The 15,865-nt window shown below is 38.8% G+C and overlaps 1 protein-coding gene and 1 non-coding gene across 2 annotated transcripts in view; one reads left to right on the forward strand and one right to left on the reverse strand.

The window, feature by feature from the left end:
- The window catches only part of LOC141438768 (uncharacterized), a 104,983-nt gene that overhangs the window by 15,287 nt on the left and 73,831 nt on the right, over window positions 1-15,865 (reverse strand). The window contains exons 2-4 of the mRNA XM_074102723.1: window positions 10,551-10,718; window positions 7,148-7,264; window positions 2,772-2,868 (exon numbers count right to left, since the gene is read on the reverse strand). Coding sequence (XP_073958824.1) covers window positions 2,772-2,868; window positions 7,148-7,264; window positions 10,551-10,717 — 381 coding nt within the window. The 5' untranslated portion in view covers window position 10,718. The remainder of the gene's footprint in view (window positions 1-2,771; window positions 2,869-7,147; window positions 7,265-10,550; window positions 10,719-15,865) is intronic.
- Window positions 1,418-1,490, forward strand: TRNAR-ACG (transfer RNA arginine (anticodon ACG)). The gene has a single exon. It is a non-coding gene; the product is annotated as a tRNA-Arg (tRNA).

Consider the following 15,865-nt stretch of genomic DNA (forward strand, 5'->3'; position numbering starts at 1 on the left):
TGAACTGAATCGCAAAAGTAACGTCGTGGTACGAAACAGCGATGCAGTTCAGTTTAGAGCCTAAACTGAATCGTATTAAGAGAGCGTGGTAGGCCCCCTGAGGCCGTATTGCCTAACGTTTCTGCCGCTCGCGATTGCAATAAAATGACAGATTTCTCATATAAAAACTGTCAGTAGATAGCGATCGCGAGCCTCAGAATCGTTAAGCAATACGGCCTCTGGTTATAAACTATTTCCTTCAATTCCACCACAGAATAAGTAGGTACTCGAATGATTCCACCATTAATGATAGTCAATTACTTATGTATGTATTCGATTAGGCACAGTCACCAGCATTGATATCTGCCACAGCGGAGCGTGCAAAAATATCTGACGCGTCCTTCCGGCCAAAGAAATAGAGTCGTATCAGATATTTATGCACGCTTGTTGTGTCAGATATTGGTGCTGGTGACTACACCTACCTATATTCTTAATATTTGTAATTGATTTAAAGTAGCTATCCTCAATAGCTTATTTCAAATTGACCCTAATGCAGAAACAGTATAAAATTTTGTAAAGAAAACACTTGGCACCTAACATCAATAAAATAATTAAGACCATCGTAACAGAAAGCATAGAAAAGGCGCGAACAAAAGAACGTAAAAATAGCCGCACTGCGTTCGGAAACGCGAACGAAACAAAGCGCCGCTCTTCAAAGTAACGTGCAAAAACGTTTCTCCTCCCAGCGTGATTCTTTTCTTCAATTATTACGTTTCTGTTGGAACAATTTGTTCCGCGACTGCTTTGAAGTGTAAATTAAATCGGTTTTTTATCTTTTTACAGTACCGCAGTGTTTCAACGAGTTGCTTGTATCTAATGTTGTTTTCATCGCGCAATCTTAAAGACGTTTGTAAATTATTTTCATTCATTCTTATTCCGTACTTTTGTACCTATTTAGCGTGAAAATTATTTAACTTTAGGTACATTCCAAGCCACTTTGCAGGCTCTAGTGTAAAAAGCATTATAATAAACCGTATGGTAAATCTGCTTGACTGTTCCATGATAAGAACTTACGTAAAAGTCCGTTCTTGGTCAAAGAACACTCTATGACTAATTTTTATATCTTAGAGTTCCAGTGCCTAGCACAATAATTATTGTATTGCCATAATAAAATTTATTGAATCAGGCGTTACTTTGCGGCGTTTCTTTTTTTTTAGTTCATTTTAGTTCAAGTACAGTCAAGTGTAAAAATATGAACTTATTCAAAGTTTAAAAAATAAGTACCATAGACTTATTCCGACGCAATGCCTTAGTAACATATTTTTGAGTGGTTCGAATAGATACTTATTTTTGCACTTTCCAGTCAGACATACAATATTTGAATAAATTATAGGCAACGAATGTAATTTAACTTTTAATTTCAACCCTTCGTCCGTGAGGCCCTGTGGCGCAACGGATAACGCGTCTGACTACGGATCAGAAGATTCCAGGTTCGAATCCTGGCAGGGTCGCATACTAGTTTTTGCTTTTTTTGTACATCTTTGATTACTTATTTAATTTAACTTTTAGGGCCATTTTTAGAATTATTGTAGTTTTAGTTTATTTTATTTTAATTTTAGTTTTTTATTCACTTATAATTAATATTAGATACTTTTGCCTGATGAATAGGGATCAATAAAAAAATCTAATGTAGGAACCAGTTGATTTAACTTTTTCACTTTTGTTATTAGGGCCTGTTTCACCACCCATTAATGTGATGCTGTCTCCGTCTATTCGAACAAAACAAACAGAGACGGCATCACATTTATCCGCCAGATAAATTTAATCAATGGATGGTGAAACAGGAGGTTAACCAAACATATCCAGCCTAGAATTTAAAGATATTATAAATCACGATCTTCATCCTTTCATAGATTAAGGAGTGATTGAAAGTCAGACTATCTTCTCTCTCCGATGAATAACTGCGTCCCTTTTTGGCCCTCAGCCAGTTGGGCCGCATCGTCAATCATCATCAAATTGGAGGTACCTATCCCGTCCCGGGCCTGGCAATATCGCGGGGCGGGCAAGCGTGGTCCAACGTTCAACCGAGCGTGTAATGCTGGGAAACTAATTTCATAACAACTCGGTCGTATGCTAGACATGTTTTAAGATGGGAGTTTTTTATGCATGGGTAGACCTCCCCACGGGTGTAGGCAGGTACTATATATTTTTCACATCTCATGCACGTAAAGTTGCTATTTATGCTGGATCTAGGCTACATAAAATAACTTTTTATTTTTAGTGCATAAAATAAAACCTTCGTCTAAGACCAAGGCAATCAGGTGTAAACAGCCACAAACAAAAAAGTTCCTACATATTTCTTTTAATAATTTTTAATTTATATATAATTATGTAGTAATGCATGATCAATAAAAGGTACACAGTAAGTGAATAATTGCTCCCACTGTTGCTATTTCATTTCCTCGCCATCGAAGTGAAAAGCAGAGTGTAAAACTCGAGCATTAAGCCCATTTTCCCCTCGACGTTTCGGCTCGGGTGGCTATATGCCGTAAAATGCCGTAAAATGCCGGGTGGCTATATGCCCGTAAAATGGCTCGTTTTATGCTCTTGTTGTACAATCTACTATTTATGATCTAGTGCATAAATCGTCGTCTAAGACCAAAGTATAAGACAAAGGCACCTTAATTGCCTTCATTGGTTTTTTAGATAATCCAAATGCGGCTATCCGGTCATCCGTTATTGATTATGTATTAAATATAGTTGAATATAATATATAAATAAATAAATGCTACCTCATCGTAGTCCGGCGTGCGCACCACATTCGGGGGCGCCTTGGTGACCACGCGGCCGTACGCCTCGCGCGGCACTGTCGGGAACTGGTACCGGAACCTGACGAACACAGGGACACGTTATTCCAAAGAAAGGGGTCAAGTTCAAAGAAAAAGGCACTGGACGCAGCCGTGTGTAACAACCAGTATTGCTACGGGGACCGCGGAACTAACACCATGACTTGGGGAGTAAACTTTTGTCATGGCTTTCTCCGTTAGTGATTTTTAAAGGTGCTTTAAAGCCGTTAAACATCTTGAAAGGGTTCGAGTATAATTTGGAAGAGGATCCTATGTTACGACTTATATACGTTCCCGTATAAATGAACTAAAAGAATTTCCTTGCTCACCCGCGACCTTACGATAGCTAAGCTTATGCACAATATGCGTGTTCATGCAGTTCCTCCACCTCCACACTGTAAGAACACACACAAATCACACAAATCCATCTATCACCACCACCACACCACACTGACGCGTTTCGAACTGAAACAGAGCTCATCTTCAGAGTAACACAACCGTACACCACGCTACCAGCTACATTTCCAATTCTTTCACATTACTCTGATGATTAGTGATGATTGATAGAAATTTAAATTATTTGTTATAGTGTATTGTCTGTCAATCAATCATTCAGCAAAGTTACTCTTTTATAGGTTTATATAAAATATAAAATATATCGTAGGCTATTTTTATTAATGAAAGTGTACAGTTCCCGCGGGATTCATTTCGTTATGCCACCCGTTTCAATAAAATTGGATATCAATTTCAAAGTTCGTTCGTTAATACTGATAATATACATTTTTTAAATATTTATTCAAGATTATCATACTGAATGGGCGGTTCCCGCCCACGCATTTCCTCGGAACGCCGCCCAGCCATTAAACGTTCGCCAATTTTATATTTCAAGTTGAGTTGGGTTTAAAAATACTGCCACTTCAAATAAAATATATCGTTTTAAATTTTTAGGGACGAAGGTCAAAATTAATGGAAATAAAATCGTGGGACGAATGATGTACTCTTTAAATAAATTGAGTATCATCGTGATTACGATATTTGCCCAAGATAGTTGTCATATGTAACTTTGTGTGACTTTCCGTAATTTCACTCTTCTGTGGAAGACCAATGCTGGTTTTCAACCAGCGATAATATGCTGAGCCGGGACCTTTTTATAGCGGCAACACTTCTCATTGTCATTCCTAATCTTAATGTGTCATTTTTGTTATAAATACATTATTTTCTTTCATCTTTATTTCTTTCATATGTATATGTTCACTACTGATTGACTGACTGCATTCACGCACAGTCCAAACTATGAATAGGAGCTTGAAATTTTGCGCAGATTCCTTTGATTATGTTGGTTAGACGGGAAGTGACAAGGTCGGGGGTCTTCCAACATTTTGTTGGTTAGGTATACTTGTAAAGTTCAATATCTCAAAACCTCATATTTTGATGAAACATGTCTAAAAACCATCGCTAGATAACCTGCTTTCAAATAAAACAAAACCGCTTTCAAATCGCTCCACCCGTTTAAGAGCTACGGTGCCATAGACAGACACACACACACAGAAACACAAACGCGGTCAAACTTATAACACCCATCTTTTTACGTGGGGGTTAAAAACGGCTGAACTGATTCTGATTACCAAACAGCTAAAAATAACCGCTAATAAATTCGCTTTCACGTAAAAAACCCGCATCGAAATCGATCCATCCATTTGAGAGCTACGATGCCATAAACAGATAGACATTAGCATCAAACTTATAACACCTTCTTTTTGCGTCCGGGGTTAAAAATTGTGCGTTATCAACTCCGATAATAAGAGCTTTGAGCATCAAAATGAAAAGCCGAGTGCATTTAAACATGAGCGAAGCGAGTGCACATAAAGCTTGTTTATTCCGCTCGCTGAGAGCTTCAAAGCTTTTAATTGTTTCCGTGGTTTTCATACAACGCGTAAATTAAGCCTTTTGTTGCATTTTGTGCTGTGAAATGCTTTTAGAACTCCACAAATGTAGCAGCGAGTGTTCAAGTCAAATATGTTTACATTCTATACCTTGTCGCTGTTGCTTTGTTTGAACTTTTGTATAAAATTGTAAAAAAGCGTACAGTGAGGAAGTAATAAAGTGTGAATATATCTTTGACCTTGATGTCATCATCACATCACGACTTATACGCCACGGCTCTGTCCATTGTTGGGCACAGATCCTCTCATAACCTAACCTAACCAACAAAAAGTTGGAAAACCCCTGACTTTGTCACTTCAAAGTTCAATATCTCAAAAACGGCTGAACCGATTTTAATAAAACATGTCTAAGAACCATCGCTAGAAAACGTGATTTCAAATTAAAAAAAACCGCATTCAAATCGGTCCACCCGTTTAAGAGCTAAGGTGCCACAGACAGACAGACAGACAGACACACATAGCGGTCAAACTTATAACACCCCTCTTTTTGCGCCGGGGGTTAAAAATGAGAGGGTTCGAGCTAGAATACACACGCGCGCGGACCCATTGCGGGTCGGGAACTTCACACACTCCAATAAATTGTACAGGTTCGTTCAGGTTTCCTTTCATTGTATCTAAAGTTTGTGGCAAATTACAAACGTATACATGAATTTAGAAAAACTAAGGTGCGATCCGGAGATTCGAACCTACGATCCTACGCTTGAGACACCATAAGTCAAATCACTAGGCTGTACATAAAGCTTTAGCGTCAGTTAGTATGACATTTTGTATCGGTGTTGGTGTACGTACCTAGTCTACATGCAACATAATATGACTTAAGGCTGAGGCCACACTACGGCTAAACCGCTGCGGTTTTTAACCTCGTGACTTTATGAATCAAGTAAACTACGTGGCGGTTAAACCGTAGTGGGCCTCGGCCTTAGTCGTAAACCGAGTAAACAAAAGCAAAGATCTAGTGTCTTTGGCCCTTAAGGCGACTCAACCCCCAAAAAACATCCTAGAAAATAATTCCCATGGGAAGTAATTAAAATACCGAAATTCCAATCCAGCTGCCAAATAACTCTGGTCTTTATATCTACTGTGTGACAGAAAGAAGTGGTCGATTGTGATTTTAAGTGTGTTGGACAATAAGGCCAATTTTTTGGAGTCTTTTTACCCGACTGCAAGGAGAGGTATTGCTGTATTTTTTATTACATAAAAAAATACAAAAAGCCTCCAAAAAACCAAACATAATTTCATTGCTTAGTAGCGACATCTCATGTCTGGGTGAGCGGTTAGTTCCGAAAGAATGTGACGTCTCTCGATGAGAGCGGAACATAGATGTCGCTAGTGCTGCTGCTTAAGTAGCGTAGTAGAAATAAGCAACCTGAGATATGTATGCATAGGAAAAAATCGTGTCTAGATTCCTGTCCAGCGGTGGTGTAGGGGTTATAGCACGCAGCACGGATTGCTGAGGACCTGGGTTCGACTCCCAGCGCTGGTCTCTTTTTCTGGTATTTCTGTGCATTCATGTCTCAGTTTGTATTTTCAATAAGACCTCTGGTTAAAGTCGCGGGTTCAAGGTGGATGCAGGCCGGGGGTAAAATCTAATCATACCAATATTATAAATGAGACAATTTGTAAGTCTGTTTGTTTGTTTGTTACCTCATCACGTCTAAACCGCTGAACCAATTTAGATGTAATTCGGTGTAGAGATACTTTAAGTCCCGGGGAAAGATATAGGATGAATGAATGAATGAATGAAAGATTTATTAGAAACACACAATGCAACAACATTTTTACAGAAATTACTTAATATAATAGTAGGTAAGTATGTTAATGCCTATTACAGTGTTGACTGTGGTCTCTAAAAGGAGTCCACTCAGCATGTGTCGCCGCAGAATAGTGCAACGACGCTGATTTTCAAGTGAATCCATATTATTATGACAATCACAAAACAAACGTAAAAAATAACTTGCAAGAGAGAAGTGAAACACAACAGAAAGAGCAGTGTCTAAATAGCAGTATTGAGTTGAGTTTAGTTTTAATATAAATAAATAAATGTACGAAAATATGAATACGATTATGAATGTATAAATATAAACATAAATATAAAAAAATATATAAATAAATATGTGGCTCAAGTCCAAAGAATTATCAAGCATTTATTGCTACACAACGCCGCGCCGGCTAGTCAAAGGATGCTTGTTCGTTCAGCAAGTGGAGTTTCAATTTCGTCTTAAAGCTGACCAGTGAATTAGAAACCAGTGAAAGTGAAGGATAGTTTTAATCCCGGAAAATTGCATAGTGCCCGCGGGATAGCGATAAACGAATTTCATGTGGACGGAGCCGTGGGTAATGGATAGTAGGTAATAGATAAATGTAAAGGTGGGGTGTCACCTCGGCGCCGCCCGCGGCAGCGCGGTGTAGACCGGCCACTCGTTGTACATGAGCGGGTCGCGGTACGAGCTCACTTCGTTCATGATCTCCGGCGCACGCGCCTGCCGCTTCGAAAACCTGCGGATTAAAATGACAGTTAGACACGCATTATCTTGATCCCAAAAATAACAATAAACGATGGGAATCATTTTTTTTAAATAAGACCGACTCAAAAAAAAAATTAACAAAAATTTAAACCGACTACAAAAACCTTGAAAATAATTTTCTAGGTACCTACCCACTATTTTGAAGTCGGTGCCTCAGCACGAGCCAGTAGGAGTGGAACTATAGTCGTCTACCTCACCTATACTTGGTTTGGATAAGTATTAAATACCTACCTAAATTTTAACTAAATGTAAACAAACTTTAGCTGCCAGATTTGTTACATTCAAGGATTTTAAACAGTTTAGGTACTTATCAATATAGTAATACAAACTAGACTAGTGTATTTCAATACAGAAATATATATGTTTAATGGGGGAATTTCAATATTTAAGACACCAATTGACGTTGTTTTGTTTACATTTAGTTAAATACCTATACAAACCAAGATAGTAGTACTATATAATATATTGGGCTTCAATCACTCCTGCTGGCTCGTGCAGAGGCACCGGGTTTATTCACTATAAGCCTATTATTCAGATCCATTCTGTTGTACTTTGTAAGTAGATAGGTTACACATAGGTAGTCATGTAGAATGCAAGGAAGCGTCAAACGCTTCACATAGTCTACGTGTGACAAGTATGTGAAAGGCATTCCATGTTCACTTCGCGGCGCGAATGTTATACATAATTGGCATTGATCACTTTTTTTATGTGGTCTAATTCCAAAACCATTTCCGCACTGGCCCGCGTGGGAACTATGGCCCAAGCCCTCTTATTCTGAGAGGAGGCCTGTGCCCAGCAGCGGGACTTATATAGGCTGGGATGATGAATATACAAAGCCGGATTAGACGTTGTCGCGGCCATCACCAAATCTTGATTTCAATCATTGTAGAATTTCCGAGTGTCAAAGTGGAGATAATCGTACTGTAAGGACTAAAAAGAAGGAATAAAATGTGACATCCAATTCCAGTCCTACGTTACGAAAAAAGAAATATTCCTTACATTCCGCTTTTCAATCCTTTGTCTGAGTACCCTCGTATCACTGTGCAAAAATGCTTTCGTATTGCGTATAATAGAAGATTAATGAAATTGTTACTGGCGAGGTGTGAGGGCAGAAAGGGTTGCTTACGGATCGTAAGGGGTTTATTCAAAGCAAATTGGTCATGGTGCGTGGAGCAGGCAATTGGCCAAATATTTACTTGCCATTGGTACGCGTTATTATTGTATGCGAGTACTGCCTTTTCGCAACGTAACGTTTGGCAACCTGTTTCATTTCGCAACTTTTCATTTCACAAACTCTAACCCCCTTATTCATAAACGACAATCAAACCTATTTTAGTTAAAATGCCGCTAAAATTCGTTTGTCTTTATCTGTCACTTCGGCATTTGTATTTGTTAGAAAGGACAAAGCATTTGTTAGTTAACATAGGCTTGTTAAGTTTTATGAATAAGGGGGTATAACTGTAAACATTTCAGGATTTATTTCAGGGCCATCGTGTAGCACCCTTTGGGTTAGGTTAGGTTAGTTTTATAAAAATCCTGAAATATTTACAGTTCAGAAATATTAAACAGTTGCGAAATGAAACAGGTTGCCAAACGTTATTCGCCGAAACATTAGTAAACCTATTGTATGCTTTATTATTTATTAGACGACCGGATGGCCAAGTGGTTAGAGAACCTGACTACGAAGCTTGAGGTCCCGGGTTCGATTCCCGGCCGGGGCAGATATTTGTATGAATAATACGAATGTTTGTTCTCGGGTCTTGGGTGTTTAATATGTATTTAAGTATTTATTTATCTATATAAGTATGTTTATCCGTTGCTTAGTTTGGGACTAGGTCAATTGGTGTCAAGTGTCCCATGATATTTATTTATTTATTTATTTGTTGTTGTTTGCAATTAGTTTGGTATATTATCCCACTAATATTATGAATGCGGAAGTTTGTTACACTGTTTCTTTGTTTGTTACCTCCTCACGTCTAAGCCGCTGAACCGATTTAGATGTAATTCGGTACACAAATAGTTGCGTCCCGGGGAAGGACATGGGATAGTTTTCATCCCGGAAAAATCCATAGTTGCCGCGGGATAGCGATAGGTACAGTCAAGGGCAAAGATATCGACACGGCCAAAGTTGCAAAAACACGGCCTTAATGTTAAGTGCATAGAGTCGCGTATACATATTTTTGCAACTTTGGCCGTGTCGATATCTTTGCCCTAGACTGTTCATGAAATTCTACGCAGAGTCAGACGCAGTCGCGGGCAACAGGCTAGTAGAACGTAAAAGCGCAGAGCAGCTCGTCAGTAGAAGCTGGGGGGCTACTACAAAATTCGAAAATCGAAGTCCGCATCGTACCGTCCTTCTCACTCTCGTTTAAATAATATAAGGTTGTGTTTCCACCAGAGATATGCGAGGATGTGTCGCGAGGAATATGTTTTTCATGAAATGCTTCATTTACTGATCCTCGCACAGCCATCTCTGGTGGACACAACTAGCGGAGCGAAGCGAGGTAAATGAAGCATTTCTATTGGTTTAATGAAAACCAGTCAAGAGCGTGTCGGATAAGCCCAAAATAGGGTTCCGTAGCCATTACGAAAAAAATAAGTAATATTTTTCTAAGGATTTCGTATTTTATACGGAATCTTCCAAGTTTAGGTATATTTTATACCTTATTTAAGAGTAAAATTACTAATAATTCTCAAGCAAACTTAGCCGTTACAGTTTTCCTTGAAAGTTTGATATACTTACTACCATCCTGATTTTTTTCAAATATTGTCACCCACCGGTTTGGATTTTACCGTTTTTTTTTGTCTGGGGGGACGCACAATTTAAATGAAAATTTGCACTTTAAAGTTGAATATTTCGCAAAAAAAATCAATGAATCGAAAAATCGTCTTAGCAAACCCCTAATGGTTTTAAAAGACCTATCTAACGATACCCACACTGTAGGGTTGGATGAGAAAAAAAAATCACCCCCACTTTACGTCTATGGGATTTTGTCGGCATAGTTTACATATATATCCGTGCAAAATTACAGCTTTTTAGCATTGATAGTCCCTGAGAAAAGCCGCGGACAGACGGACAGACAGACAGACATGGCGAAACTATAAGGGTTCCGTTTTTGCCATATTGGCTCCGGAACCCTAAAAAAACAGTCCTCGCGACACATCCTCGCACGTCTCTATTCAAAACGGAGCCCAAGTGTTAGCGGAATCGATCAAAGTACGAATTTTGCATTTCGTAGTGTATGGTCTGAAGTTACCTCCACATGGCCTTGAGCTGGTCGCAGGTGGGCTCGTCGGTCTTGGGCAGGTCGCGGTCGCGCACGCGCGCCGGCCGCGGCGCCAGCAGCGGCCCCTGGTCGATGCGCTGCGCCAGCACTGCGTACGCGCACAGCAGCGCCACCCATGCGCGCCAGTACCACGGCATACTGTGAAGAAAAAAAAATCTAAAAAAAAACCGGCCAAGAGCGTGTCGGACACGCCCAAAATAGGGTTCCGTAGCCATTACGAAAAAAATAAGTAATATTTTTCTAAGGATTTCGTATTTCATACGGAATCTTCCAAGTTTAGAGGCATATTTTATACCTTAGGTAGGATGCTATTTACACTTAGGGGCTGTTTCACCATCCATTGATTAGTGTTAACCGACGGTTAAATGTGATGCCGTCTCCGTCTATTCGAACAAAACAAATAGAGACGGCATCACACCTAACCGCCAGTTAACACTAATTGTTTTTTGGAGTCTTTTTGTGTCTATGTTTCAGTTTGTATTTTCGATGTGGATTTTACGGGATGACCATAAAAGTAACCAAATTTGGAAATAAAAAATACAAAAAGACTCCAAAAAGCAATCTTAAAGAGTACGATGTAACTTTTGGGAATCCCCATCGGAATGTGGTAAAATGCTAGAATTTTAATTCGATTGCTAGAAATGGTTTGTAGGGTTTACACGAGCGCAGCCGCAGGTAAAGCCATAAAAAATCCAATAATAGTTGATTGTGCAACAAGAGCATAAAACGAGTCATTTTACCCGAGGCGTTCATATAACCTTCCCTAACCTTCACTTCGATGGCGAGGAAATGAAATAACAACAGAGGAAACAATGATTCACTTTCTATGTACCTTTTATTTTTTATGCATTATTATAATATATATTTTTTAATTTTACTGATTTATTATTATTGATTTGATTAATTTTTAGTTTTATATAAATTATAAATTATTTAAAAAATATATAGAAACTTTTTTTGTTTGTGGCTTTTGACACCTGCACCTTGGTCTAAAGTTGGCCTTAGACGAAGATTTTATTTTATGCACTAGAGCATAAAAAGTCATTTTATGTTGCCTAGATACAGCATAAACACGAACTTTACGAGCATGAAAAGTGAAAATATTATTAAAGCTAAGCTTATAAAATATCCAGTCCCTTGTGTCCATGAAAGTTGATGAGCATTATCGAGCTTGTGGACAAAGCGTCGGTGTATTGGAAAGAAAAGTTACTCTGAAGGCTGGCTGGTTGCTGTCACCTGTTTCCCGATTAATATGTTAGCTGATATGGCTCTTTGTACCACTAGAAAGTACTGCTTATATGCTCACACGTTATCACATACGCAGAGAGTAGAGCAGCATCAATTTGAGCTTGATGAATTGACCAAGGTACGCGGAACAAAACCCAAATTTAATACATACAATTAGTAACGACCGCGATAGTCTAAAATATTGTTTTTTTTTAATTTTATTTTATTCGACTGGATGGCAAACGAGCAAGTTGGTCTCGTGATGGTAAGAAATCACCACCGCCCATAGACACCTGCAACACCAGGGGGATTGCAGATGCGTTGCCAACCTAGAGGCCTAAGATGGGATACCTCAAGTGCCAGTAATTTCACCGGCTGTCTTACTCTCCACGCCGAAACACAACAGTGCAAGCACTGCTGTTTCACGGCAGGATTAGCGAGCAAGATGGTGGTAGCCATCCAGGCGGACCTTGCACCGGACGGTCCTACCACCTGCTGATGAATTGACTATATAAACTCTCGTTGAAAGCCCGAACATTAACGACCAAAAAGGTGTAACATTCTGTACTCAATTCTATTGGTGACCAATGGCTTATAATGCTTATATCTTGTAACTTAAAGAACAGAAAGAGGGTGCGTCAAGAAGCCAATTGAACCCTATCAACAAAAAATACACTGACCCAAGCACCGCGCAGAGCCTAACAGAAGAAAGCATGCTTCTCTCCCGGTTTTCCAGCAAATGGTTGAAGCAAGACTCTGTGGGTAGATAGAAACCCCTCCAACTCTCTCCTCCCCGTAGTAAGCTTTAAAGGAGTTCAGCAGGGCTACTACGAAACTCGAAACTCGAAGTTCGTATCGTATCGTCCCTCTCGCACTCGTATTGAATGGTGTAAGTGTCAGAGGGACCGCAAGAAACGAACTTGGAGTTTCGAGTTTCGTAGTAGCCCTGCTGGACTTTCTGGGTCCTCCCCTTCCAGTCTTTCATAATGTTTTTTTCCGACTGCACGCCCTCAATCTCCTGTAAAGCACGTGATATAAAATTTAAGACGCACCGATCCTCTGCCTGTGCTTGAGCTACATATGCTTGAGGTTTCTCTACGGCATCGAATCAGAAATGAGGAGATACGGAGAAGACAAGGGTCACCGACATAGCCAAGCGAATTAGCTCGCAGGCCATTAGCACGAGAACAGAAGGTCGCTGGGGCTGAAAGGTTTTCGAGTGGAGACCGCGGATCGGGAAGCGCAGCGTAGGGCGGCTACCAATAAGATGGACGGATGACCTGGTTAAAGTCGCGGGCTCACGGTGGATGCAATTCGCTTCCAACCGAGGCAACTGGAGGTATATGGGGGAGGCCTAGCCTATGTCCAACAGTGGACGTCCTATGGCTGATATGATGATGATGATCCTCTGCCTGTTAGGCCATAGATCAAACCACTACGCTACGCGTCTTTTGTCGTACTAGTTCTTATCGTTATGTTATCTATAATGAATAACGAAAACCTAAGAGCCGAACTCATTAGCCACCTTGACAGCCGACAGAGGGCGCCGGTTTGTTTGCCCGAGGGCGGGAAGTGGCCGCTTATTTGTTTGTAAACACCTCGGTGCAGCCGCCCGGAACGAGGAAATAAAGGGGATTTTCGGGAGCAGAAAAACCAATTGCTGTTCTTAGTATCGACAACGTTGAAGTTATATTGAGTAGAATATAGCCATAATCAATTAAAAAACATAATTTATATAACACATAAGTAATATACGCACACAAACACACATCTCTTACCATCAGGAGACCCACTTGCTCGTTTGCCATCCAGTCGAATAAAAAAAAAACACACTTCTTGCTTCACACACAGCATTAAATTTCTTCGCCGATGTGTACAGGTTTCCTCACAATGTTTTCGTTCACCGTAAAACTCGTGGTACATTTCAAATATAATTTCGCACATGAATCCGAAAAATTTAGAGGTGCTAGCCTCGGCTCGAACCCACGGCTAATTTATTGTACATAGAACACATAAAAATAACAGTTTACATTGAGAAACGTTTAACGCCAAATAAACGTTTTATCTAACTATCTATCTGTTCTACATAGAGCACATAAAAATAACAGTATTCATTCAGTTCAGTTCAATTCATTCGGTATTCGTATGAAATTAATTTCAATAAATTGAAATCTTTGAGTGCAATATTTTTTGTCGTTTTACTTTACCAAGAAAATAAAGTTCATTTATGATTGAAATCGATCGTTCGATTCAATTCTGCAAATTTGCCAAAGCGGACGTCCAGTTGCATAGCGATTTTCTTTTTCATGGAACAAAAGTACAAAAGCTTCAGTTGCACAAAGAAACCGGACCGGTGCAATATCCGGCGTTCAGGCCTGACCGATAAGCTGTATTGTCTCATCCGACAATAGCTTTTTGTAGAGATTCAGTTTATTGTTTTAGTTGGTTTGATAAAGAAAACGTTAATACTGGCTAGTTGTAAATAAATGATGAGGTGAGGAATATAACGTTATTTACTATCCTTTATACCTCTCCTTATCATAAATAACGTTATTTACTATCCTTTATCCTCACCTCATCATAAATAATGTTATTTACTATCGTTTTTTCCTCACCTCATTATAAATAACGTTATTTCATCATCATCATCATCCCAGCCTATATACGTCCCACTGCTGGGCACAGGCCTCCTCTCAGAACAAGAGGGCTTGGGCCATAGTTCCCACGCGGGCCCAGTGCGGATTGGGAACCTTATTACCGTTATTTACTATCCTTTATTCCTCACCTCATCATTTATTTACAACCAGCTAGTATTAGGGCCATTTTTTATTTTGTTGTCGATATCTTTCTTTTTTCTGATTTCAATGCAATTTGGTGAATTGGTAAAAATGCTTATTCTGTCCTACAAGTTTTTCCATTGAGTTACACAAATTGTATGGAAATTTCGTAACTAAACTGAAAATTTAGTTTAAAATGAGAAACTAAAAATGAAAAAAAAACGACAACAAAATAAAAAATGGTCCAAAAAATATGGCGTTTTCTCTATCAAACCAACTAAAATAATAAAAAAAATACATCGATCATGAAGTTTCTCGTTACCATACATATGAGTATCAAGGAGTAAACGCTAAACCCTTAAATCAAAGCGTGCCTATTCCTTAACTTACCTACTTAATTCTCTACTTACCAACTTAATAAGTGAGCGGTCGACTAACCAAAAAGTAAAAGATAATACTGAGTCTAAAAATAGCCCAGTTTGGCGCTTCGGCACAAAATGGCCGCTTCTCGTTAGTGTGCCCAAAATAGAATCAAATTTAACTAGGTTTGCAGCAGTGGACAATGTGCTAATTTGATTTACTGTTCTTTTGTTGTAAGAGCTGAGAGGTTCTATTTTTGGAACATTTATTGTTCAAGGGTGTTTAATGCGTCATCGATATTTCACAATAAAATACGTGTTTTAAAGATCACACGGAAATAAATAAAGAATGCTAGGGCGTTGGATGAAAGAAAATCACTTTATATTGGACCTTTTGTTTGTCATAGATTTTTTGTGAAAAAAATATATATTTTAAAACTGATATCAAGACTAGTAGATTTTATTTTTAAATTAATCTGTGACTGTGATACTTTCTTTGTTATATCATGCTATGAGAACTACTAATAGGTTTTCGATTAATTAGAAAGAAGAAAAATATAACAGCATCTTTATTTATTTCAATTTCTTAATGGTTTTCTAAAAAAACCAGGTACAGTATTCACCTAATTTTGGAGGTACTTGGGAGGCTGCAATTAAGTTTGTAAAAGTTTTCGTCCTATTTTTCATTTTTGAAAGAAGACTATTATTCACCTTACTTTGATAATTTGAGTTAATTGCTCCTACTATTGTATTGCCATCTTCCCAGATTTCTATCATTATAACCTCCTAACGCCCAAGTAAAATTGTTGATTTATGAACATCAAAATTTATGTCATTTCTAATATTTTGTTGTTCAAATAACAATAAATCCTTTATAAAGGACTCTGAGCGTTAGGAGGTTAAGTCACTTCTAAGTCGCTAC

The sequence above is a fragment of the Choristoneura fumiferana genome, chromosome 19 (assembly GCF_025370935.1).
Source record: "Choristoneura fumiferana chromosome 19, NRCan_CFum_1, whole genome shotgun sequence".
In the NCBI taxonomy this organism is placed as follows: domain Eukaryota; kingdom Metazoa; phylum Arthropoda; class Insecta; order Lepidoptera; family Tortricidae; genus Choristoneura; species Choristoneura fumiferana.